Source organism: Eretmochelys imbricata, chromosome 4 (genome assembly GCF_965152235.1).
Source record: "Eretmochelys imbricata isolate rEreImb1 chromosome 4, rEreImb1.hap1, whole genome shotgun sequence".
Taxonomy (NCBI): domain Eukaryota; kingdom Metazoa; phylum Chordata; order Testudines; family Cheloniidae; genus Eretmochelys; species Eretmochelys imbricata.
The window spans coordinates 140214664-140232450 of record NC_135575.1 but is presented as its reverse complement, the minus strand read 5'-3'; the positions used below and the strand labels follow the sequence as shown (position 1 = coordinate 140232450).

Here is a 17787-nt window from a genome sequence, read left to right as displayed (position 1 = left end):
AAAATCTTAGACCCATTATTTTTGGGAACCATAACAACTGGAGATGCCCAGGGATTGTTTGACTCTGCAATTATTCCTGTTTCCAGCGTGCTTGTTATCTCCTTACGTACCTGCTCCTGCCTTTTACCAGTCATCCGCTATGCTCCACTGAGTTCAGGCTCTGCTCCTACAGTGTTAAATTTATGGACCATTTTGTGACTCAGGCCTGGCCTGCTGGAAAATACCTGCTGGTGACTTTGCTGCACAGCCTTAATCTCTTGATTTTTCAGTCCAAGTTAACCCTTTATATAGATCAGTGCTCTCTAGTGCGGTGTCACTATGGCATTCAGTCACCAAATCAATAAGTGGAGCTGTCTTCAAGTCCTCCTCTACATTGCATATCACGTTTATAATGGCTTCATATTTGTGATACACATTTAACTGGTTTATATGCGCAGTTTGAGGTGCAATGCTGCTTTGGGGCCTTTGTATGTTGTAAGTAACATCTTTAACCCTTTATACCACCTCACGTCTGCAATTTGTCCTTTATTACAAGGAGTAACACCAGTAACAAATCCCCCACATGAAATGACTGAACACAGGTATTGCGATCATAGCATTCTTTCTGACCTGCCTGTCTTTTTGTGAGGTTTTGCTGCACTATCCCCTTCATGGATTTTAAATCTTCCCATAACCACTGCATATACTGAGCCACCAGTTTCCCTTCTGTTTCCGTGCTATCTTCCTAGGAGTCTCTAATTCGACCCAGGGCACCTCTGACATTTCTCCCCCACTGGAGGTCAAATGGGGCGAACACTGTGGATTCTTGGGGCACCTCCTCGTAAGCAAACAGGGTAGCATTGTAGCCCAGTCACTTGCCCTTTTGTTTACATACATTCTCAGCATAGATTTTAAGGTCCTGTTGAACCTCTCAGCTAAACAACTCTATTCTGGGCGATATGGGGCAGATGTCAGCTGTTTTACCTCTCCATAATTCACCAAGTAGCTGGGACATGAAATTTAATGCCTGATCTGATAAGTTCTGTTTTGGGAAACCCACCCTACTGAATATGAAGAACAGTGCTTCAGCAGCTGTTCATAGATTCTAAAGCCAGAAAGGACCATTATGAGCATCTAGTCTAACCTGTATAATGCAGGCAATAGACCTTCACCAAAATAATTCCTAGAGCATACCTTTTAGAAAAACATCCAATCCTGATTTAAAAATTGTCAGTGATGGAGAATCCACCATGACCCTTGGTGTAAATTGTTCCAGTGATTAATTATTCTCACTGTTTCAGCTTCCAAGTTAGACAGAGAAACTGCTTCTGGATACCAGGTGGCAAAATCAACAACCACTAATGTCAGGGTTCTCCCCCTCCCCCAAACTCTGGGGTACAGATGTGGGGACCTGCAAGACTCCCTAAATTTATATTCTACCAGATTAGGTTAAAACTTCCCCAAGGCACAAATTCCTTGGGAGGTATTGTTGCCACCACCAAGTGACTACACAAAAATTCAGGGAAGGGTCACTTGGAATCCCTATCCCCCCAAGCACCTTCACTCCCTTTCCTGGGGAGGCTTGAGAATAATATATCAACCAGTTGCCTTAGCAATGTGAGCACAGACCAGACCCTTTGTCTTCCGGACACTGAAATCAATCAGGTTCTTAAAAGAATAATTTTATAATAAAGAAAAAAGTAAAAGAGTCACACCTGCGAAATCAGGATGGAAGGTAACTTTGCAGGGTAATAAAAAGATTTAAAACAGAGAGGATTTCCCTCTGGGCTTAGCTTCACAGTTACAAAAACAGGAATAAAACTACTGTAGCATAGGAAAATTCACAAACTAAAACAAAAGATGATCTAATGCATTTCCTTGCCCTGCTTACAATTTCTGTGGATTTAGATGGATTATTCCAGGTATATTTTCAGGAGCTGTTGTACCTGCTTGGCTTCTCCCTCTGTACCAAAAGAGAACAACAAACAAATCCTTCCCCTCCAGGTTTGAAAGTATCTTCTTTCCTCATTGGTCCTGCTGGTCAGGTACCAACTAGGTTATTTGAACTGTTTAACCCCTTACAGTTTAGGCAGTTTAGTACAGCTGCCATGGAGAGATTTTATGCTACTCTTCCCTCTATATTTATGACAACTAATATCAATCTTTTTCCATTATGGGTTGGCCTGGGTCTGGGCCCTATGTTATCCATGACAACTCTGTGAAATGCTGCTTAGATCACAGATAAAGGATGCAAAGGAGCCTTGCAGAGACCTACAGGCTTTTTCCACTTGTGACATAAGTCTTGCAGTATTCCCTCATCTCATTTTGAGTATTGGGCCAATAGAAATTTTTCTTTTGTCTTTCATATGTCCTCTCCATTCCCAAGTGACCTGTGGACTGGGAGTCATGAGCTAACAGCATTGATTTCACACGATGCTTTGAAGGTCTGATCAATTGTCCTGGGGAGCCCTACAAACTTCTGTTTTTTGCCTCCCTATAAATCCTCCCCTCTTCTATAAAGAACCTCACCCTGTTGTCTTTTTCTGAGGCATTGCTTAGGATGGCCTCCCTTATGCTGTCCATGGAGGTGCCTGCACTTTGTTCTGCAGCAAACTCCATTTGTTTTTTTCTTGCACAGAGAGCTGTTTTAGGCAAGGGGGGGAGTGACTCCTTCCTCCCTTCCCCTGGAGAGACATCGCTGTTTTCTGCTAATAAAGGTGTTGAAGACTCCTCTCCCCTCTCAGCTGCCTATTCTTCCCCAGGCTTACCTTTGGAAATTTAGGGACATATTCCTCTTGCTACGGGTCACAATATTAACAGCTTTGGGTAGTGATAGTATGTCATTTCCCATCAATAAATCAGCTGCTAAAATTTTAAGAACCCCCATAGTCAAAGTACCTTGTAAGCCTTCCCACTCTAATTCAATGCAAGCTAAAGGCACCGTGGTTCTAAATTGCCCTAAGGCAAGGAGTTTTACCTCCTCCCCTGGGGGCATATCAGCCTCCTTAATCACATCCCTCCTGACTAGAGAGATCTGGCCACCAGTGTCTCCTTCTAGCATGCTTTACCATTTGCTTTGGCCTCTTCAATGAACTCGTTGTCTACCACTAGGAGGTCCCATCAGATAAAATTACTAGAACCTCTTCTGAGACCACTGAAGTCTCTGACTCTCGAGGGTAACTGGATTAACCTGCATGGACTGGGCATTGTCTTTGGACGCCCAGGCCTTGGGGCATTGTTTCTGCTTGTGTTCAAGGGACCTACATAAGAAGCACTTTCTTGGGCCAGCACCTTGGGCTGGGGTCCAATAATTAGGGCTACCAGGATGAGACCCGTGGTGGGGTGATGTGTGTTTAGTGCCCTCATCTCCCTCCTTTTCCTCTTGAACAAACCAGGGACCCCCTTTTATGCCAGGCTTTTTCCCTTCCCTTTGGGACTTGTCCTCTGTGAATGGTCTTGTATGCAAAAGTCAGCTGCTCTGGCTGCCTCTTCCACAGTTGTTGTGGATTTTTCCAATACCGTTGCTGTCATCTCATCAGAGCAGATTTCAAATAACTGTTCGTGAGCAAACAGATCTACCAATTTGTGATTAGTTTCTTTCCCTTTATACATTTTCTCAAATAATCACCCATTTATGAAACACATTCCCTGTGACTTAATTTATCAAATTTTTGATGTTTGTAAACTTTAGGCGATATGCCTCTGGAGTAATTTGAAATCTTTTTAAACAAAAGGCCTTTAAACAAATTGTACAGTATAGTTTCATTTACATCATTATATCATTAACCACTTTTAAGGCTTTACCAATCAGTCTGGGAAGTAAGATGGTCATTCTGTGAGGTCATCAGGGATTTTGTGTGTCCTGTGTATCCTTTTGAAGGCGGTTTAATAGTATTCAATGCTATCCATCTCCCTGTTGTTCGGGCACAGTCTTTCCCAGTTGTGTGATCCCTTGGGAGGAATACCTGTGGGCTGAGGGTTCAGTCCTTGTATTTCCAGCTTTTTAAACTTGTGCTGCCTTTCCATCTCCCTTTTTTGTGCAGCTGCCACCTGCCGTAGTTTATCTGCTACCCACTGTTGCTTTACTCGGGCACTGTGCGTACGGTCTTCCAGTTGCAGTAGTCTCTGATGGGACTCCTCTGGTGCTGCTTTCTCTGCCTCCTGCTACTGCTTCTCTGCTAGTATCTCCCTTTCCTGGGCTCTCTCTCCTTTGCTTCCTGCTCTCTGCCATTTCCAGTTTTTGGAGCTCTGTTCTGGGCAGCTCTAACTTTGAGGCTGCCGCCCAACTGGGAACTGTGCGAGGCTAGTTTCCTGAGCCTGCACCCTGCTCAGGATCAGGCACTTTCAATGGATTAAACAGTTCTACCTGATGCTTATCAAATTCCATGAGTAAAGTTCTCATCCCCTGTCCTGTTTTCCCTGTAGTTTCCAAGCCATGGTCTGCACAGAGTTTTTCCGTCTGCAAATTGGTATGTTTAGCATATGTCTCTGGCTTACTCATCCTGTCCTTCCCTTTGTTCTATTTTCCTTACCCAAATAAAACAAATGGAAAATAACAATCTATAATCTTTTTCTTTACCTGTTTCCGACCTTCTCAGTATTTATATAATCTGATATATAAGTGCCTGGAGTGTGACCTTTGGCTAAACAGCAAATGGGTTGTAGATCCTGTGACTCAGCCATTGTGATGCTTCACAGAGGCACCCAGAATTGAGGCACCTCACTACCACCTGCCCTTAGCGTGATGAGGCCATGTCTGTGCCTGCTGGGGGTCAGCAAGCACCTCAGCCCCATCAGCCACAGGCAACACAAGTACTCCTCTCTAGATGTACGCAGGCCCTGCTGTCTCTCTACAGGTTAGCAATAGGCACGTCCCAATCTCCAAGCGTCTCCCTGGAGATTCCAGCATCTGTTCCACTGGATACTCACAGTATTCAGATCTGCTACTTCCAAAGAAACGGTACACCTCCAAGAAACCCGTATCTGAGGGTTAGCCGTGTTAGTCTGTATCCACAAAAGCAACGAGGAGCCCAGTGGCACCTTAAAGGCTAACAGATAAGCTTTTGTGGGTAAAAAACCCACCATGCATCTGAAGAAGTGGGTTTTTTACCCACGAAAGCTTATGCCCAAATAAATGTTAGTCTTTAAGGTGCCACTGGACTCCTCATTGTTTTTGTGGATACAGACTAACACGGCTAACCCTCTGATACGGTACACCTCAGCTCAACACTTCCACCACAGATCACCGCTCCCCTTAAAACACCACACTTATATGTTTATAGAGAAACCAAGTATGTAGTTTATTTTACAAAGCACAGAGATTGAAGGATTAGTAAGTAGAAGTCATGGAAACAAATGATTATGAATAAAATAAAATCATAACATGCATTGTGGAACCTAGCCTTAATTAACTAGATATTCTCATATCTAATAAAATATTGCTCACCAGCGCATTACAGCCAGGCTGACTGTGGTGACCCCTCTTTCAACACGTTGTCAGCTTGCCTCCGCAGTGAAGGGTCCTGAGTGTTTCTTTGAATCCTGACATATCAGGCTAATCCTTTGATCTTAGTTATAAACAGGACACTCCTTCTGGTTCCCATCACCCCCATAGATTTTTCTCTTGTAGATTTTGCAATCTTTTGACTGTTATCTGGCTCAGTATGCGAATAAGCATCCCTTGTGAGGCATGCAATACATAATACTCTTGTGGCCAGACAGAGAGAGATGCCTGTTACGAGGGACATGTTCCTTTCAGAGAGGAGGTATGTCATGTCGTAGGGACCTGCCTTAACTCCTGAACTTTAAGATCGTACTTTTCATTATACATACATAATTCCTTAAATATTATCCATGCGTACATTTCACAGTGATTATGATGACCAGTGGACTTTTGGCTCTCCCTAGATACCTCACATGCCACCCTTTGGTGAACTATTACACATATATCTGACCCAGGGGATCTCTCTGAAACCCTGTGCATCCTCTGTGTCCTCTGCCAGTTGGCACCAGGGCATCCCTGGGTCACACCACCCTTGTGCACCCACAATCTGGTTTATAGTGTGAGAGATTATTTTATAATTTAAAAAAATCAATATAGCAGTTTTAGATTTATATTAGAAGAGTTTCTGAAACAGTTTTCAAAATTTGTCACCATTAGAAAGGTTTGAAAGACACTTATGAAAATGTGATTTAAGGTCCTGATTCTGTAAAGCACTTAAGCATGTACTTAAGTATCATTGTCTTCTGTGGGCTTAAGAATGTACTTAAGCCCTTTGCTAAATCTAAGCCTATATCTTCTCTGTTTTTCAAAATACACAGTCATTGAGATTTAGCTTTGAAAAGTGGCTGTTTCTGTTACATGACATTTTATATGGATTTTTATAGTGTATGTTTGTGTATCCTATAGGAATATGCATTTTGTTTAGGAACCAATCCTGCTGTCCTTACTTGGGCAAAAGCTCCCCTTGGGCATTTAAAACAATCAAATTCCAGGGCATTTAGAGATAAGGTGAAATTCTGGATTGTGGAGTAAATTCAAATTTTGCTTTTCTCTGAGGTTAGGTTTGGTATGGTATGTAAGTTTACTCACGGCTCAGATTTTTGGATACTTAGGCACAGTGGGGAAGAGTTTATGCATTTCTGCTTTTAACTATTTTCTTGCCTTTACTAGTTTAATTTGGGCAGTCATGGTGATTTAATGTATTTTTAAAGGAATATTATTAAAATAAAATTTAAAAAAACGTTTGTTACTAACAGCACTTCAAATTACTAAAATGGAAAATTTTAAAAATCTGATTTATATTTGGGATTGTTTGTTGTAGTACTGTGTTAATCACCATGGTATCTGAATGCCTATTTTTCACCATTTTTGCATTTTGCTTAATTTGGGCAATGAAACTATACTGCTAGTCAGTTTATTTCTGGTTCTCATGCTCTAGCATATATTTGGCTTCACAGTACTGCAAGATGTTATGTAAATTGGAGATAAAAAAACCTTTGTTAACTTAAAATACTTCTATGAAAAGATTTAAAAAAAAATTTGTATTTATATTAGATTATACATTTTGTAAATGAAGAGAGCAAGATAAATTTTGGGCTGAATTAGTTCACGCTATCTTTTATTTATTCATTGGGAAAGCATGCATGCACTCTAACATGTTCTTAGATTTTGTCTTTGATTAGTCAGTTAAAAATAACAACAAAAACGTACTGTGGTTAACTTGATTAATTTTTCTGATGATTTGCCATGTAGGAAAAACCTGTCCAGACATGCCGCCTTATAATTGTATTTTTATTAAGGACAGTAAGAGGAAATTTAAAATGGTTCATATGGGTTTTTGGTGCCTGGAGCTGTAGCAGAACCTTGGCATTCCTGTTGCAAGGGGGAAGTCGGGAGTCTAAGACCTCCTCTCTTCTAGAAAAGTGCACCAGTTTAACTAAACAGATTTTTTAAATTTCTCTGGTTAAACTGGTGTAAACCCTTTTAATATGACACACTTAAATCGATTTATTCCTTGCTTAAATTGGTTTAGTCTTGGTAAATTACTGACTGAAGCTAAATTGATATAGGTAAAGGGTAAACGGATTTAAATGCATCTGTTAGGGCTTTTTATCAGTTTAACTTGACTGACTTTTAAATCAATGTTAGTTAATTGCTTGTACTTTTCTAGCATAGATAATGCCTCAAAAGGTGTGGTTTGGAAGAATGAACCTAATGCTTGTCTTGAAGGTTTTCTTGATCAAATGATCAAAGTATTTAATTTCCAATGACATTTTGGACGTCAAACAGATTGTCCAGGATTATATATTTAACTCATGGTTTACACAAGACCATTTCCAGTTCTACTGTGGCTGGCTTTATTTGCTCATTCCTTTACTCTAGCTGTTGGAACAGTACGTGTTCAGACGTTCACATCCCCTTCTACTAATGAAATGTAAGATTACATTTTCCCCAGTTGTACAGATCAGAAGATAAATTAACAAACTACATAGATTTTCTAGGCAAAAACAGGACTATCTAAACTTTGTCCAGGTCAATATAATTTATTTCACGTTAGCTCTTCACAGCATCAGTGGAAAGTCCGTCAATTTTGAATGAATCTAAATTAAAGGAATGCAAATACTGGTATCTTAAAAATAATACACTTTTGTCCCTGTCAATGAAATTCTCTATTTCTAAAGAAATTGGACAGGGATTGAGGTTTTATGGAGCAAATGTGGGCTCTAAAGAGATTGATGTAAAATTTGCTGATCAAAAATGTTTCTTGTCTATTTCCAGTATGTGGTGATCATGGCACTGCTTCTGATGCTAATTTGTAACTAAAGGTGATGGGATGAAGTGATGTAAGAGAGAGCGGTTTTCTAGCATGTTGTGTGGAGTGTGGTTGATGCATCTCAGTGCTGTCTGCAGTGGGGTTAAACCGTGTGGCCTCTCTTTAGTTAGCATACCCCTTTGACTTAGGGAATTTTAGACTGCTAGTTGAGAATTTTCTGCATGCATCTGGGAGTCTGGTGTTTGTTTACTTACCTGTCGACTTGTTTACAGTGTGATCTGCTCTGTAGAGGTGTATTTTATTTCTAGTTTTTCTTTTAAAGATGCCACCTGTTAGATCTATCAGGTAAGCTGCTACAGAGAGAAGCTGTTTGTTTGGTGCTCCTTCCCTAATAAAGATATTCTTGGGAACCTAGGTTTTATTCTCTTCTATTAAACAAAACAAATCAACAAACCTGCAAGAGACATATCTAAAAACAAAAAGCCTTGTTTTGAGTGGTGGTTATCCTTGGTAAGTCTGCACATACGTTCACTACTATATAGGGGTAAATGTAACACCTTAAAATGTCCATTATTTATCATGAAAGCTTGAAAGAGAGCAGAGAGTCTGGTATGTTCAAACCTTATATCGGCATACTTTTATGTGCATTATTTAGTACTACATTACAGTAAACAAATTTGGCACAGTAACCAGAGCTGGCTAAAGTATCTTTCAGGTCTGTGTCAGCATATTGTGTACTTGTTGGTATGCAACCGTCCGCAAATGACTGTGTAGAGACACCAAGCTTCAGTTTGTTGTTTAGAAATTAAAGAGCAGAATATAGAGGAAGATATAGTCTATACACAAAGGAGTTAACAATTGAAGGGCAAACTCCTGCCATTTAAATTAATGGAAATTTTGCCATTTACTTCAGTTGCCCATGTTAGCAAGATAGCACACTAATAGATGAAAAACAAGAGATCTGACAAACAGAACATCATGTGACCAGGAGAAAGAATCATCAGAAAGTAGGGCAGCACTTATTTTCTGATTAATTGATGGGCTGTACCATGTTTTATTTAGTTTTTGTTTTATTCGCCTGCCAAGGCAAGTCTGTTTTTATTCTGTGTCCTAAATTATTGTGCAGTTGCACATTTCATACCAGAGGTGCCTGTGTTTCAGTGGTGGATTAAGTAATTCCTGTGTATAGTTTCAATGTTAATTTTACATTTGTAAAGTGCTTTGGGATTAAAGGTGTTCTATAAGTGTAGGATCATTATCACAATTAACATCAACTTTTATACGTGTTTGAAAACATTAAAAATGCTGACTGAGTTTTTTACCTGGTGGCTTTACTGGTAAGTAACTGGTCTGGTTTTAGAAATCTAAAGATTTCTCCCCTACCCCTCCACTCTTACTTCCAGTACAGTTGCAAGCAGTCTTACCAGTTTTTGTAAAACAAAAGAATGTTCTTATGGAATACATGTATATTTTAATAGGAAAAAAGATGACATATGTCTGGAGAGTGAAAAGTTATTGCTAACTAATAGTGGCTTCTTAAACTCTGGATATTTTTTGAATTCTGTTTTAATTTTCTTGTCAGTTTGACATTGGCTTGCAGAAAGAGCACTATTGCAGATCTAATGCTTAGACTGCTGTTGGAAAGATTTGTTTCTTAGTCAAAAAAAAGGAACTATTAAATGTGAGAATTAAAATCACCAAACTTTAATTGAAGACTTTTCTCATGTATCAGTTTCAAGAATAGCTTTTTGCTTTGCTTTTATCAGTAATTGAAGCTTTCTTTGATTTGTGTGTGAAGCATACGTGCACTTGGCTTCTTAAACTCTGTTGGAGTGGAACAAGGGAGAATTTTTATGTGCCCCGTTTTATTTCTTACAGTGACAGCTATGGAATGCAAGATGTCTGACAGCAGTAGTGTCCCAATCAGTCAGGTCCTCTCCTAAGTAGCTAATGGCCTAACCATATCAATATTTGTCATTTCTTAATGTCTAGAGGCCCCAGTTGGGGATCTGAGTCCTGCTGTGCTAGACACAGTACAAATGAGAAGTAAGAAGATAGTCTCTGTTCCAAACACTTTATAATCTAGGCTTATAACAAGATGGGACAGGATGGATGAAACAAACAGCTAGTGGGGTAGCGAAGTGGGAGAGCAAGATCCCAGTGAATGAAGTGAGCAAGTTTTGTTCAATAAGAAGTACTTACAGCTTGCCTCCTCCCTATCTCAAGAAAATCTATATATTGTCTATTTTATTACAATAAAACCAAACCCCGAAGAATACTGTTAGAAAGGTAAATTACAGTGATCGTGTTGTATATTGTGGCATTGAAACTGACTGCTTTTCTGGCATACCTGAAGGCCAGTCTTGTTATGTTTACAGTCATATTAGCAGTTGTGTTCCAAAATGTTTGTATTTTCTGTGTGATGGCAAAAATAGGGTTATTGCCAACTTTAGTCCTTACTTGAATTGTTAAATTCTTATTGCACAATTTATTTTTTTTTTCAAGAATCTTTGTGGTTTTTTTGCATTTACAGGATCCATGGGGAAACAATTCAGAGGCTATAATGAGTCACAGCCATAGTCGGAGGCAGAACACAGGACACTTCAAATCTCCAGCTGGCAAACAGTTGCAAATTGACAGCCAGACACAAGATTTCAAACTTAATGAGTCTCCAGAGTCAAACACAAGACCGGTCACACCAATATATAGAAGTGACCCTGCTGATTATTCACCACTAGATGATGCACAGTTTAAAGCTTTGAATACCATCCAAAAACATATCTACCATCAGCTGCAGACGCTCAGACCTAATCCCTTTGATGCTAGCATTGAGCTCCACACACCCTTGTGTAAAGATATGGATAAATTTTCATTGGGATTGGTGGATGGCTCCTGTGCACCAAAAGAAGAGGATGTGATTCTTTCATCTCAGAAGAGGCAGTCTACAGAAAAGCCTTCTGTAGAAGTTGCGAAGCAGATTACTTCCATCACTTTTGCATCCTGTAAACGATCCCAGTCTCCATTAGCTTCCACTGTCCCTAGTGCCAGTCTCAGTGAAGATACTCTTCATGGTATAATGCCTTTTGAAATTGTATCTGTTAGTGCTAAAGACCAGAGACCTGGCGAGCAACAAGTGGAAAGTTCTAAATCATGTCCTTCGTCAAGCCCAGCAGCCACTCACTCACATGATAATGATTTTAAGTTTAGTGCAGATAAAGACAGGTTTCAACATGTTCCCATTGCTGTTGGCAAACTTGGAACTTCTCGAGAAAAAGAAATTTTATCAGGTCAAGGTTCTGTAACCACATACACTGATCAAGGACTGACCCTAGTTGCAGATAGTGTTGAGGAAGCTGAATCTTCCACTCACGATACTCTTGAGTTGGGCAGACATAGTTCCAAATTTTCTGGGGTTGATCATGATATGAAATTTGATCAAGAAGTAAATATGTTTTATCAACCTCTTTCCATGAGTCCTCATCAGCAGGGAAAGATGAATCTGTACAACCAGGTTCCCTTTGCAGATAGCTCAGAAGGTCCAGTTCATAGCCTACAAACCCTTTTGCTTAAAGACCATGGTAATTTGTTGGAAAAGGATAAACTTTCTTCTGATATGTTCTCTGTCAGCCAGACAAATGTTGAGACCGGACATGCCAATGTGATACATTGTTCTTCCCCAGATAAAACTTTAACCGCTATGCCTGAATCTCCTTCATCTCCAACCAGGAAAGCACTGTCTTGTGTCCACATAACTCTCTCCCCAAAACTTAATACAGAACTGGTCAGTATATTGGATGCTGAAGCTGAAACAAGATCTAAAGACAGACTTAAGACTGATGCTCAACAAATGCTTTCAAGCTCTCCCCCCAAAATTTTGTTAGAATCTGCCTCTAAATTATTAACTACTGAATCTATCCCAAAGGATCAAAGTTCTTCACACTTCCCAAAACCAATATCTTCACAAGATTTAAGATATATGCCTCTGGAAAGTAGCCAGAGGGTACCATTCTCAAGTCAGGCTCACACCAGAGTTTTGGATTCATGTGGACATAATCTGCAGGATAATTTCAAGATCACAGTTTCTGCACAAACTGGAAAAGCAACATCTGATGCCATAACTCAGATAACAACAGAAAGTCCTGAAAAGACAACATTTTCAGCAGAGATATATGTGAGCACTGAAGATGGTGAAACCAGTTCCTTTGGGTCCTCTCACCAAAGGGCATGTGAAATCGCTAACCTAGCTACTTCATCTCTGAACCACATTTCACCTTCCCACAGGCCAGCTGGTGAGAAAATCAAAGTGTCTTCCATGAATCTACAATCTTTCCTCTTCCACACAACCTGTCAAGTCAAATGTTTTGATTCTTGTGCACTTAGTGGGAGAAACAAAGGGGTTTTTTTTTAAATGAACTTATTTTTAAAATTGTTATTTAAAATGATGCATATTAGAAATCATGAGGGTGCTCAGAGACCTTTGAGTTGGCAGGTAACTAATCGTATATTACTCTGTGGGCAAAATAATTTATTTACACAGCTACTGAGAGAGAGAATGTGGTAGTGATGATATATACCCCAATAAAATCTGAACTCACGTGGCAGATTAACTCACATTGGTGCAGGCCGTGCAAACTGTACCTCTTTACACCAGTGATTGCTGCTGCACAATGCAAGTGTATGTAGACTCATTCAGTTTCTATAATATTTCCTCTGTTCCAAACTCTGGGTCTCTCTCCTCTTTGAGGTGTTGTGTAAAGCAACATCAGTCAGTTGTGTGCATATGGGGTGAGAAGAGATCAGATGCCTTCAATATGTGAAGACCTCCAGCTCTGTTTGAATGGGAATACAAAGATATCCTTTCAGCTACTTGAACAATTGTTTATCTTCACTATTAAGAAGCACTAAGTGCTCCAGCCCTTGCCACCTGCAGCAAACAGAATCTTCCAGTGGAGTTGCACCATAGTTGCATGTTATATTTGTTGACCTAAACACAGGCAGGTGATTTCATTAGTTATTACTCACAGTGAGCAATGTTGGTATGTGAATGAGCTTTTTAAATTTATTACAGGTCTCACTAGTCACACATTTTATTAATCTTTAAGGAATGTTATAAATGATTGTCATCCTTTCTAGCTATAAGCGGGTCAGCTTTCTAACTAGCAGGTAGACTCCTTTCTGATCATTCTTTTTAAAGAGCGTATTCTCTAGGGCAGGGGTTCTCAACCTTTTTCTTTCTGAGGCCCCCCCCCTACATGCTATAAAAACTCCACAGCCCACCTGTGTCACAACAACTGTTTTTCTGCATATAAAAGCCAGGGGCAGTGTTAGGGGGTAGCAAGCAGAGCAATTAACTGGGGTCCCAAACCACAGGGGGGCCCCACGAAGCTAAGTTGCTCAGGTTTTGGCCTCAGCCCTGGGTGATGGGGTTTGGGGCCCCAGGCTTCAGCACTGTGAGGCATGGCTTTGGCTTTCTGCCCTGGGCTCCAGAGCGTCTAACACCGGCCCTTGGTGGACCCCCTGAAAGCTGCTCGCGGTCCCCCAGGGGAGCCCCGGGCCCCTAGTTGAGAATTGCTGCTCTAGGGAAATAGTAAACTGCAAACTGAACACAATCTATGCAGCACATCTTCCAGGATCTCTTTGGGTCCTTATCTGTGACCTCGGCTTATTACAGTTTTAGGCTTTGCTGATTTCTGTTAATTGCACTGCTCTCCATTCCTGCAGATCAGCCTCTGTTGTTGCCATATAAGCCTTCTGGAAGTTCCGAGATGTATTATGTTCCCCATCCGATGAAAGGACCCAAAATATCTCCTGTCAGGTCAGAGACCACTATTGAGAGCTCTCACTCAGGTATTTACATTTCTAAAAACTTTTACAAAACTGAGCCAAATTCTATCCTGAGTCTGAATGCATAGTTCTAAGCTCTTGCTGTAGTCAATAGGGCTAAGTATGCATAATGCAACTGCAGAATGTTCTAATGAGTTAAATTCAGCTGTTACAACAAGCAGATCTTGAGTAACTCCACTGATTTTTAATAGTTACTTTATCTGGATTTACTCTGTGAAACTGTGAGTAGAATCTTGTCCCAGTATATTTATGCCACTTATGTTTTGTAGCTTTGTAACATAAAGATGTGACATCCTGGATTTGAAAGATGTGGTCTAGACTTCTCTAGTCAGAGACTTCATTACCTCTGTCTGTTGGGACTGAAAGGAGAAGTGTGTATGTTTTTCACACAACCTGGCAGATTTTCCTTTAGTTCTTCTCTTTCCACTTGGAATTGCTTCTTCATTTGGGCCTGTTTCATTTCTTCAGCGGTCCTCCCATCCATCCTGATCTAGTTCCCTGCTTTAAATCTCCTCTTAAAATGTTCCTTTTCTGTTTAGCTTGTTATGGATGCATTCTGAAGTGTAATATGATACCATGTATTAAGGAAGGGTATATCAGAGTTTTTAAGAAAAAAGAAAAGGAGTACTTGTGGCACCTTAGAGACTAACCAATTTATCTGAGCATAAGCTTTCGTGAGCTACAGCTCACTTCATCGGATGCATACTGTGGAAAGTGTACAAGATCTTTTTTATATACACACAAAGCATGAAAAAATACCTCCTCCCACCCCACTCTCCTGCAGGTAATAGCTTATCTAAAGTGACCACTCTCCTTACAATGTGTATGATAATCAAGGTGGGCCATTTCCAGCACAAATCCAGGTTTTAACAAGAACGTCTGGGGGGCGGGGGGGTAGGAAAAAACAAGGGGAAATAGGTTACCTTGCATAATGACTTAGCCACTCCCAGTCTCTATTCAAGCCTAAGTTAATTGTATCCAATTTGCAAATGAATTCCAGTTCAACAGTTTCTCGCTGCAGTCTGGATTTGAAGTTTTTTTGTTGTAAAATAGTGACTTTCATGTCTGTAATCGCGTGACCAGAGAGATTGAAGTGTTCTCCGACTGGTTTATGAATGTTATAATTCTTGACATCTGATTTGTGTCGATTTATTCTTTTATGTAGAGACTGTCCAGTTTGACCAATGTACATGGCAGAGGGGCATTGCTGGCACATGATGGCATATATCACATTGCTGGATGTTCAGGTGAATGAGCCTCTGATAGTGTGGCTGATGTTATTAGGCCCTGTGATGGTGTCCCCTGAATAGATATGTGGGCACAGTTGGCAACGGGCTTCGTTGCAAGGATAGGTTCCTGGGTTAGTGCTTCTGTTGTGTGGTATGTGGTTGCTGGTGAGTATTTGCTTCAGGTTGCGGGGCTGTCTGTAGGCAAGGACTGGCCTGTTTCCCAAGATTTGTGAGAGTGTTGGGTCATCCTTCAGGATAGGTTGTAGATCCTTAATAATGCATTGGAGGGGTTTTAGTTGGGGGCTGAAGGTGACGGCTAGTGGCGTTCTGTTATTTTCTTTGTTAGGCCTGTCCTGTAGTAGGTGACTTCTGGGAACTCTTCTGGCTCTATCAATCTGTTTCTTCACTTCCGCAGGTGGGTATTGTAGTTGTAAGAATGCTTGATAGAGATCTTATAGATGTTTGTCTCTGTCTGAGGGGTTGGAGCAAATGCAGTTTTATCACAGAGCTTGGCTGTAGACGATGGATCGTGTGGTGTGGTCTGGGTGAAAGCTGGAGGCATGTAGGTAGGAATAGCGGTCAGTAGGTTTCCGGTATAGGATGGTGTTTATGTGACCATTGTTTATTAGCACTGTAGTGTCCAGGAAGTGGATCTCTTGTGTGGACTGGACCAGGCTGAGGTTGATGGTGGGATGGAAATTGTTGAAATCGTGGTGGAATTCCTCAAGGGCTTCATTTCCATGGGTCCAGATGATGAAGATGTCATCAATATAGCGCAAGTTGAGTAGGGGCATTAGGGGACGAGAGCTGAGGAAGCGTTGTTCTAAGTCAGCCATAAAAATGTTGGCATACTGTGAGGCCATGCAGGTACCCATAGCAGTGCCGCTGATCTGAAGGTATACATTGTCCCCAAATGTAAAATAGTTATGGGTAAGGACAAAGTCACAAAGTTCAGCCACCAACATTCCACACAAAGATGAACTACAAGCCATCAAGAACACTATCCCCGATAATGTCACGGCTAACCTGGTGGCTGAACTTTGTGACTTTGTCCTTACCCATAACTATTTTTTCATGCTTTGTGTGTATATAAAAAGATCTTCTACACTTTCCACAGTATGCATCCGATGAAGTGAGCTGTAGCTCACGAAAGCTTATGCTCAAATAAATTGGTTAGTCTCTAAGGTGCCACAAGTACTCCTTTTCTTTTTGCGAATACAGACTAACACGACTGTTACTCTGAAACCTGTCAGAGTTTTTAAGGTAGCCCCAAGTTAGGTGATTTCAGATTAGAAACTTGTTTTTTCTTAAAGTGGTTTATGGTTGTGTTTCAAAAAGTGCTAGCGGAGTGGAAGAAAGAGAATGATTCATCAGCATATTCTGCCCTGCTTCTCTCTAAATATGGTTGCTATGTACAGCATTTGCTGCTCATAACAGACATTATAGGTCTGATTTTCAGGTATACTTCAACCTGGTCTCCCTTTTGGCACCCACAGAAATTTGCAGCCACAGTTAATGTTATGAAGATGTTGTCTTAACTCCCTGGTATACAGGTACACTGGATAATAATTACAGCTACAACTGTGTCCACAGTAATCTTATCTGAAAAATTACAGAAGTAAAAGCAAAGGTCAGGCTTCCAAATCTGTCTCCACATGTTTCCTAATCTTCACCCATTCTGTCTGCTGTAATGTAAGGGAGAAGAGAGAGGTAGATGTGATGTGTGGGCTTTTTAGGAACCAGGGTGCTAACAGTGCAAATGCAATGTAGACATGATGCAGCTCAGGTTCTAGAAAACACACAACAGTATTTTTAAAAATCTGATTTTAAATTCCCTGCTGCGGTTAGGACTCGTAGTTCATGAGAACAATCTGAAGAAAATTGAATTGAATAAGGCCATTGAATGTAACTGGATAGTGTTGCCAAAGAATAGAAATCCGTTAACTGTCTCTTTAGGCTTTCAGACTCGTAGGACACAGAAATGTGGTGCTGTGGGAGCTCTGCTGGAAAAATGTGTTGTTGTTGTCTTGAGCTGTTGTTTAGAGGCTGTGCAGACCTAGTTATGTAGCTAAAGAAGCATTCAGTAGGACTAGAAAAAAAAATCCCTCTAACTGCTGTTTCATACGTCTGTCAGCTTGCTTCATCCCTTCCCTGTACAGATCCCAGAAAATAACTGTTTGCATCAGTCAATGAAAATATCTAAAATTGAATATGAAGATCAGCAGGAGGGAGTCTGGACCTCTGAGTGTGTGATCTTAACCTCTATGTGCCTGTCTGTAGTAAAATGGGTATAATATTTGCCTACCTCAGAGGGAAGCATCTTTTGATCGTGGGATCAGAGGCGCTATAGAAAAACTACGTACTATAGAAAAACTAAGCTGCTGGTATTATTTCACTAGAACTATGTTGTTCATTAGTTGAATGCACTACTAATAATGCCTTACTCAGGCAATAAATTA

General features: G+C 40.5%; 1 protein-coding gene across 3 annotated transcripts in view; it reads left to right on the top strand.

Moving 5' to 3' along the window:
- Positions 1-17787, top strand: part of ALMS1 (ALMS1 centrosome and basal body associated protein) — a 69509-nt gene that overhangs the window by 15871 nt on the left and 35851 nt on the right. For 2 of the 3 annotated variants that reach the window (XM_077816042.1, XM_077816041.1), the window contains exons 5-6: positions 10789-12544; positions 13977-14102. In XM_077816042.1, the coding sequence (XP_077672168.1) occupies positions 10789-12544; positions 13977-14102 (1882 nt within the window). The remainder of the gene's footprint in view (positions 1-10788; positions 12545-13976; positions 14103-17787) is intronic. The other variant, XM_077816043.1, reaches the window with a different exon arrangement.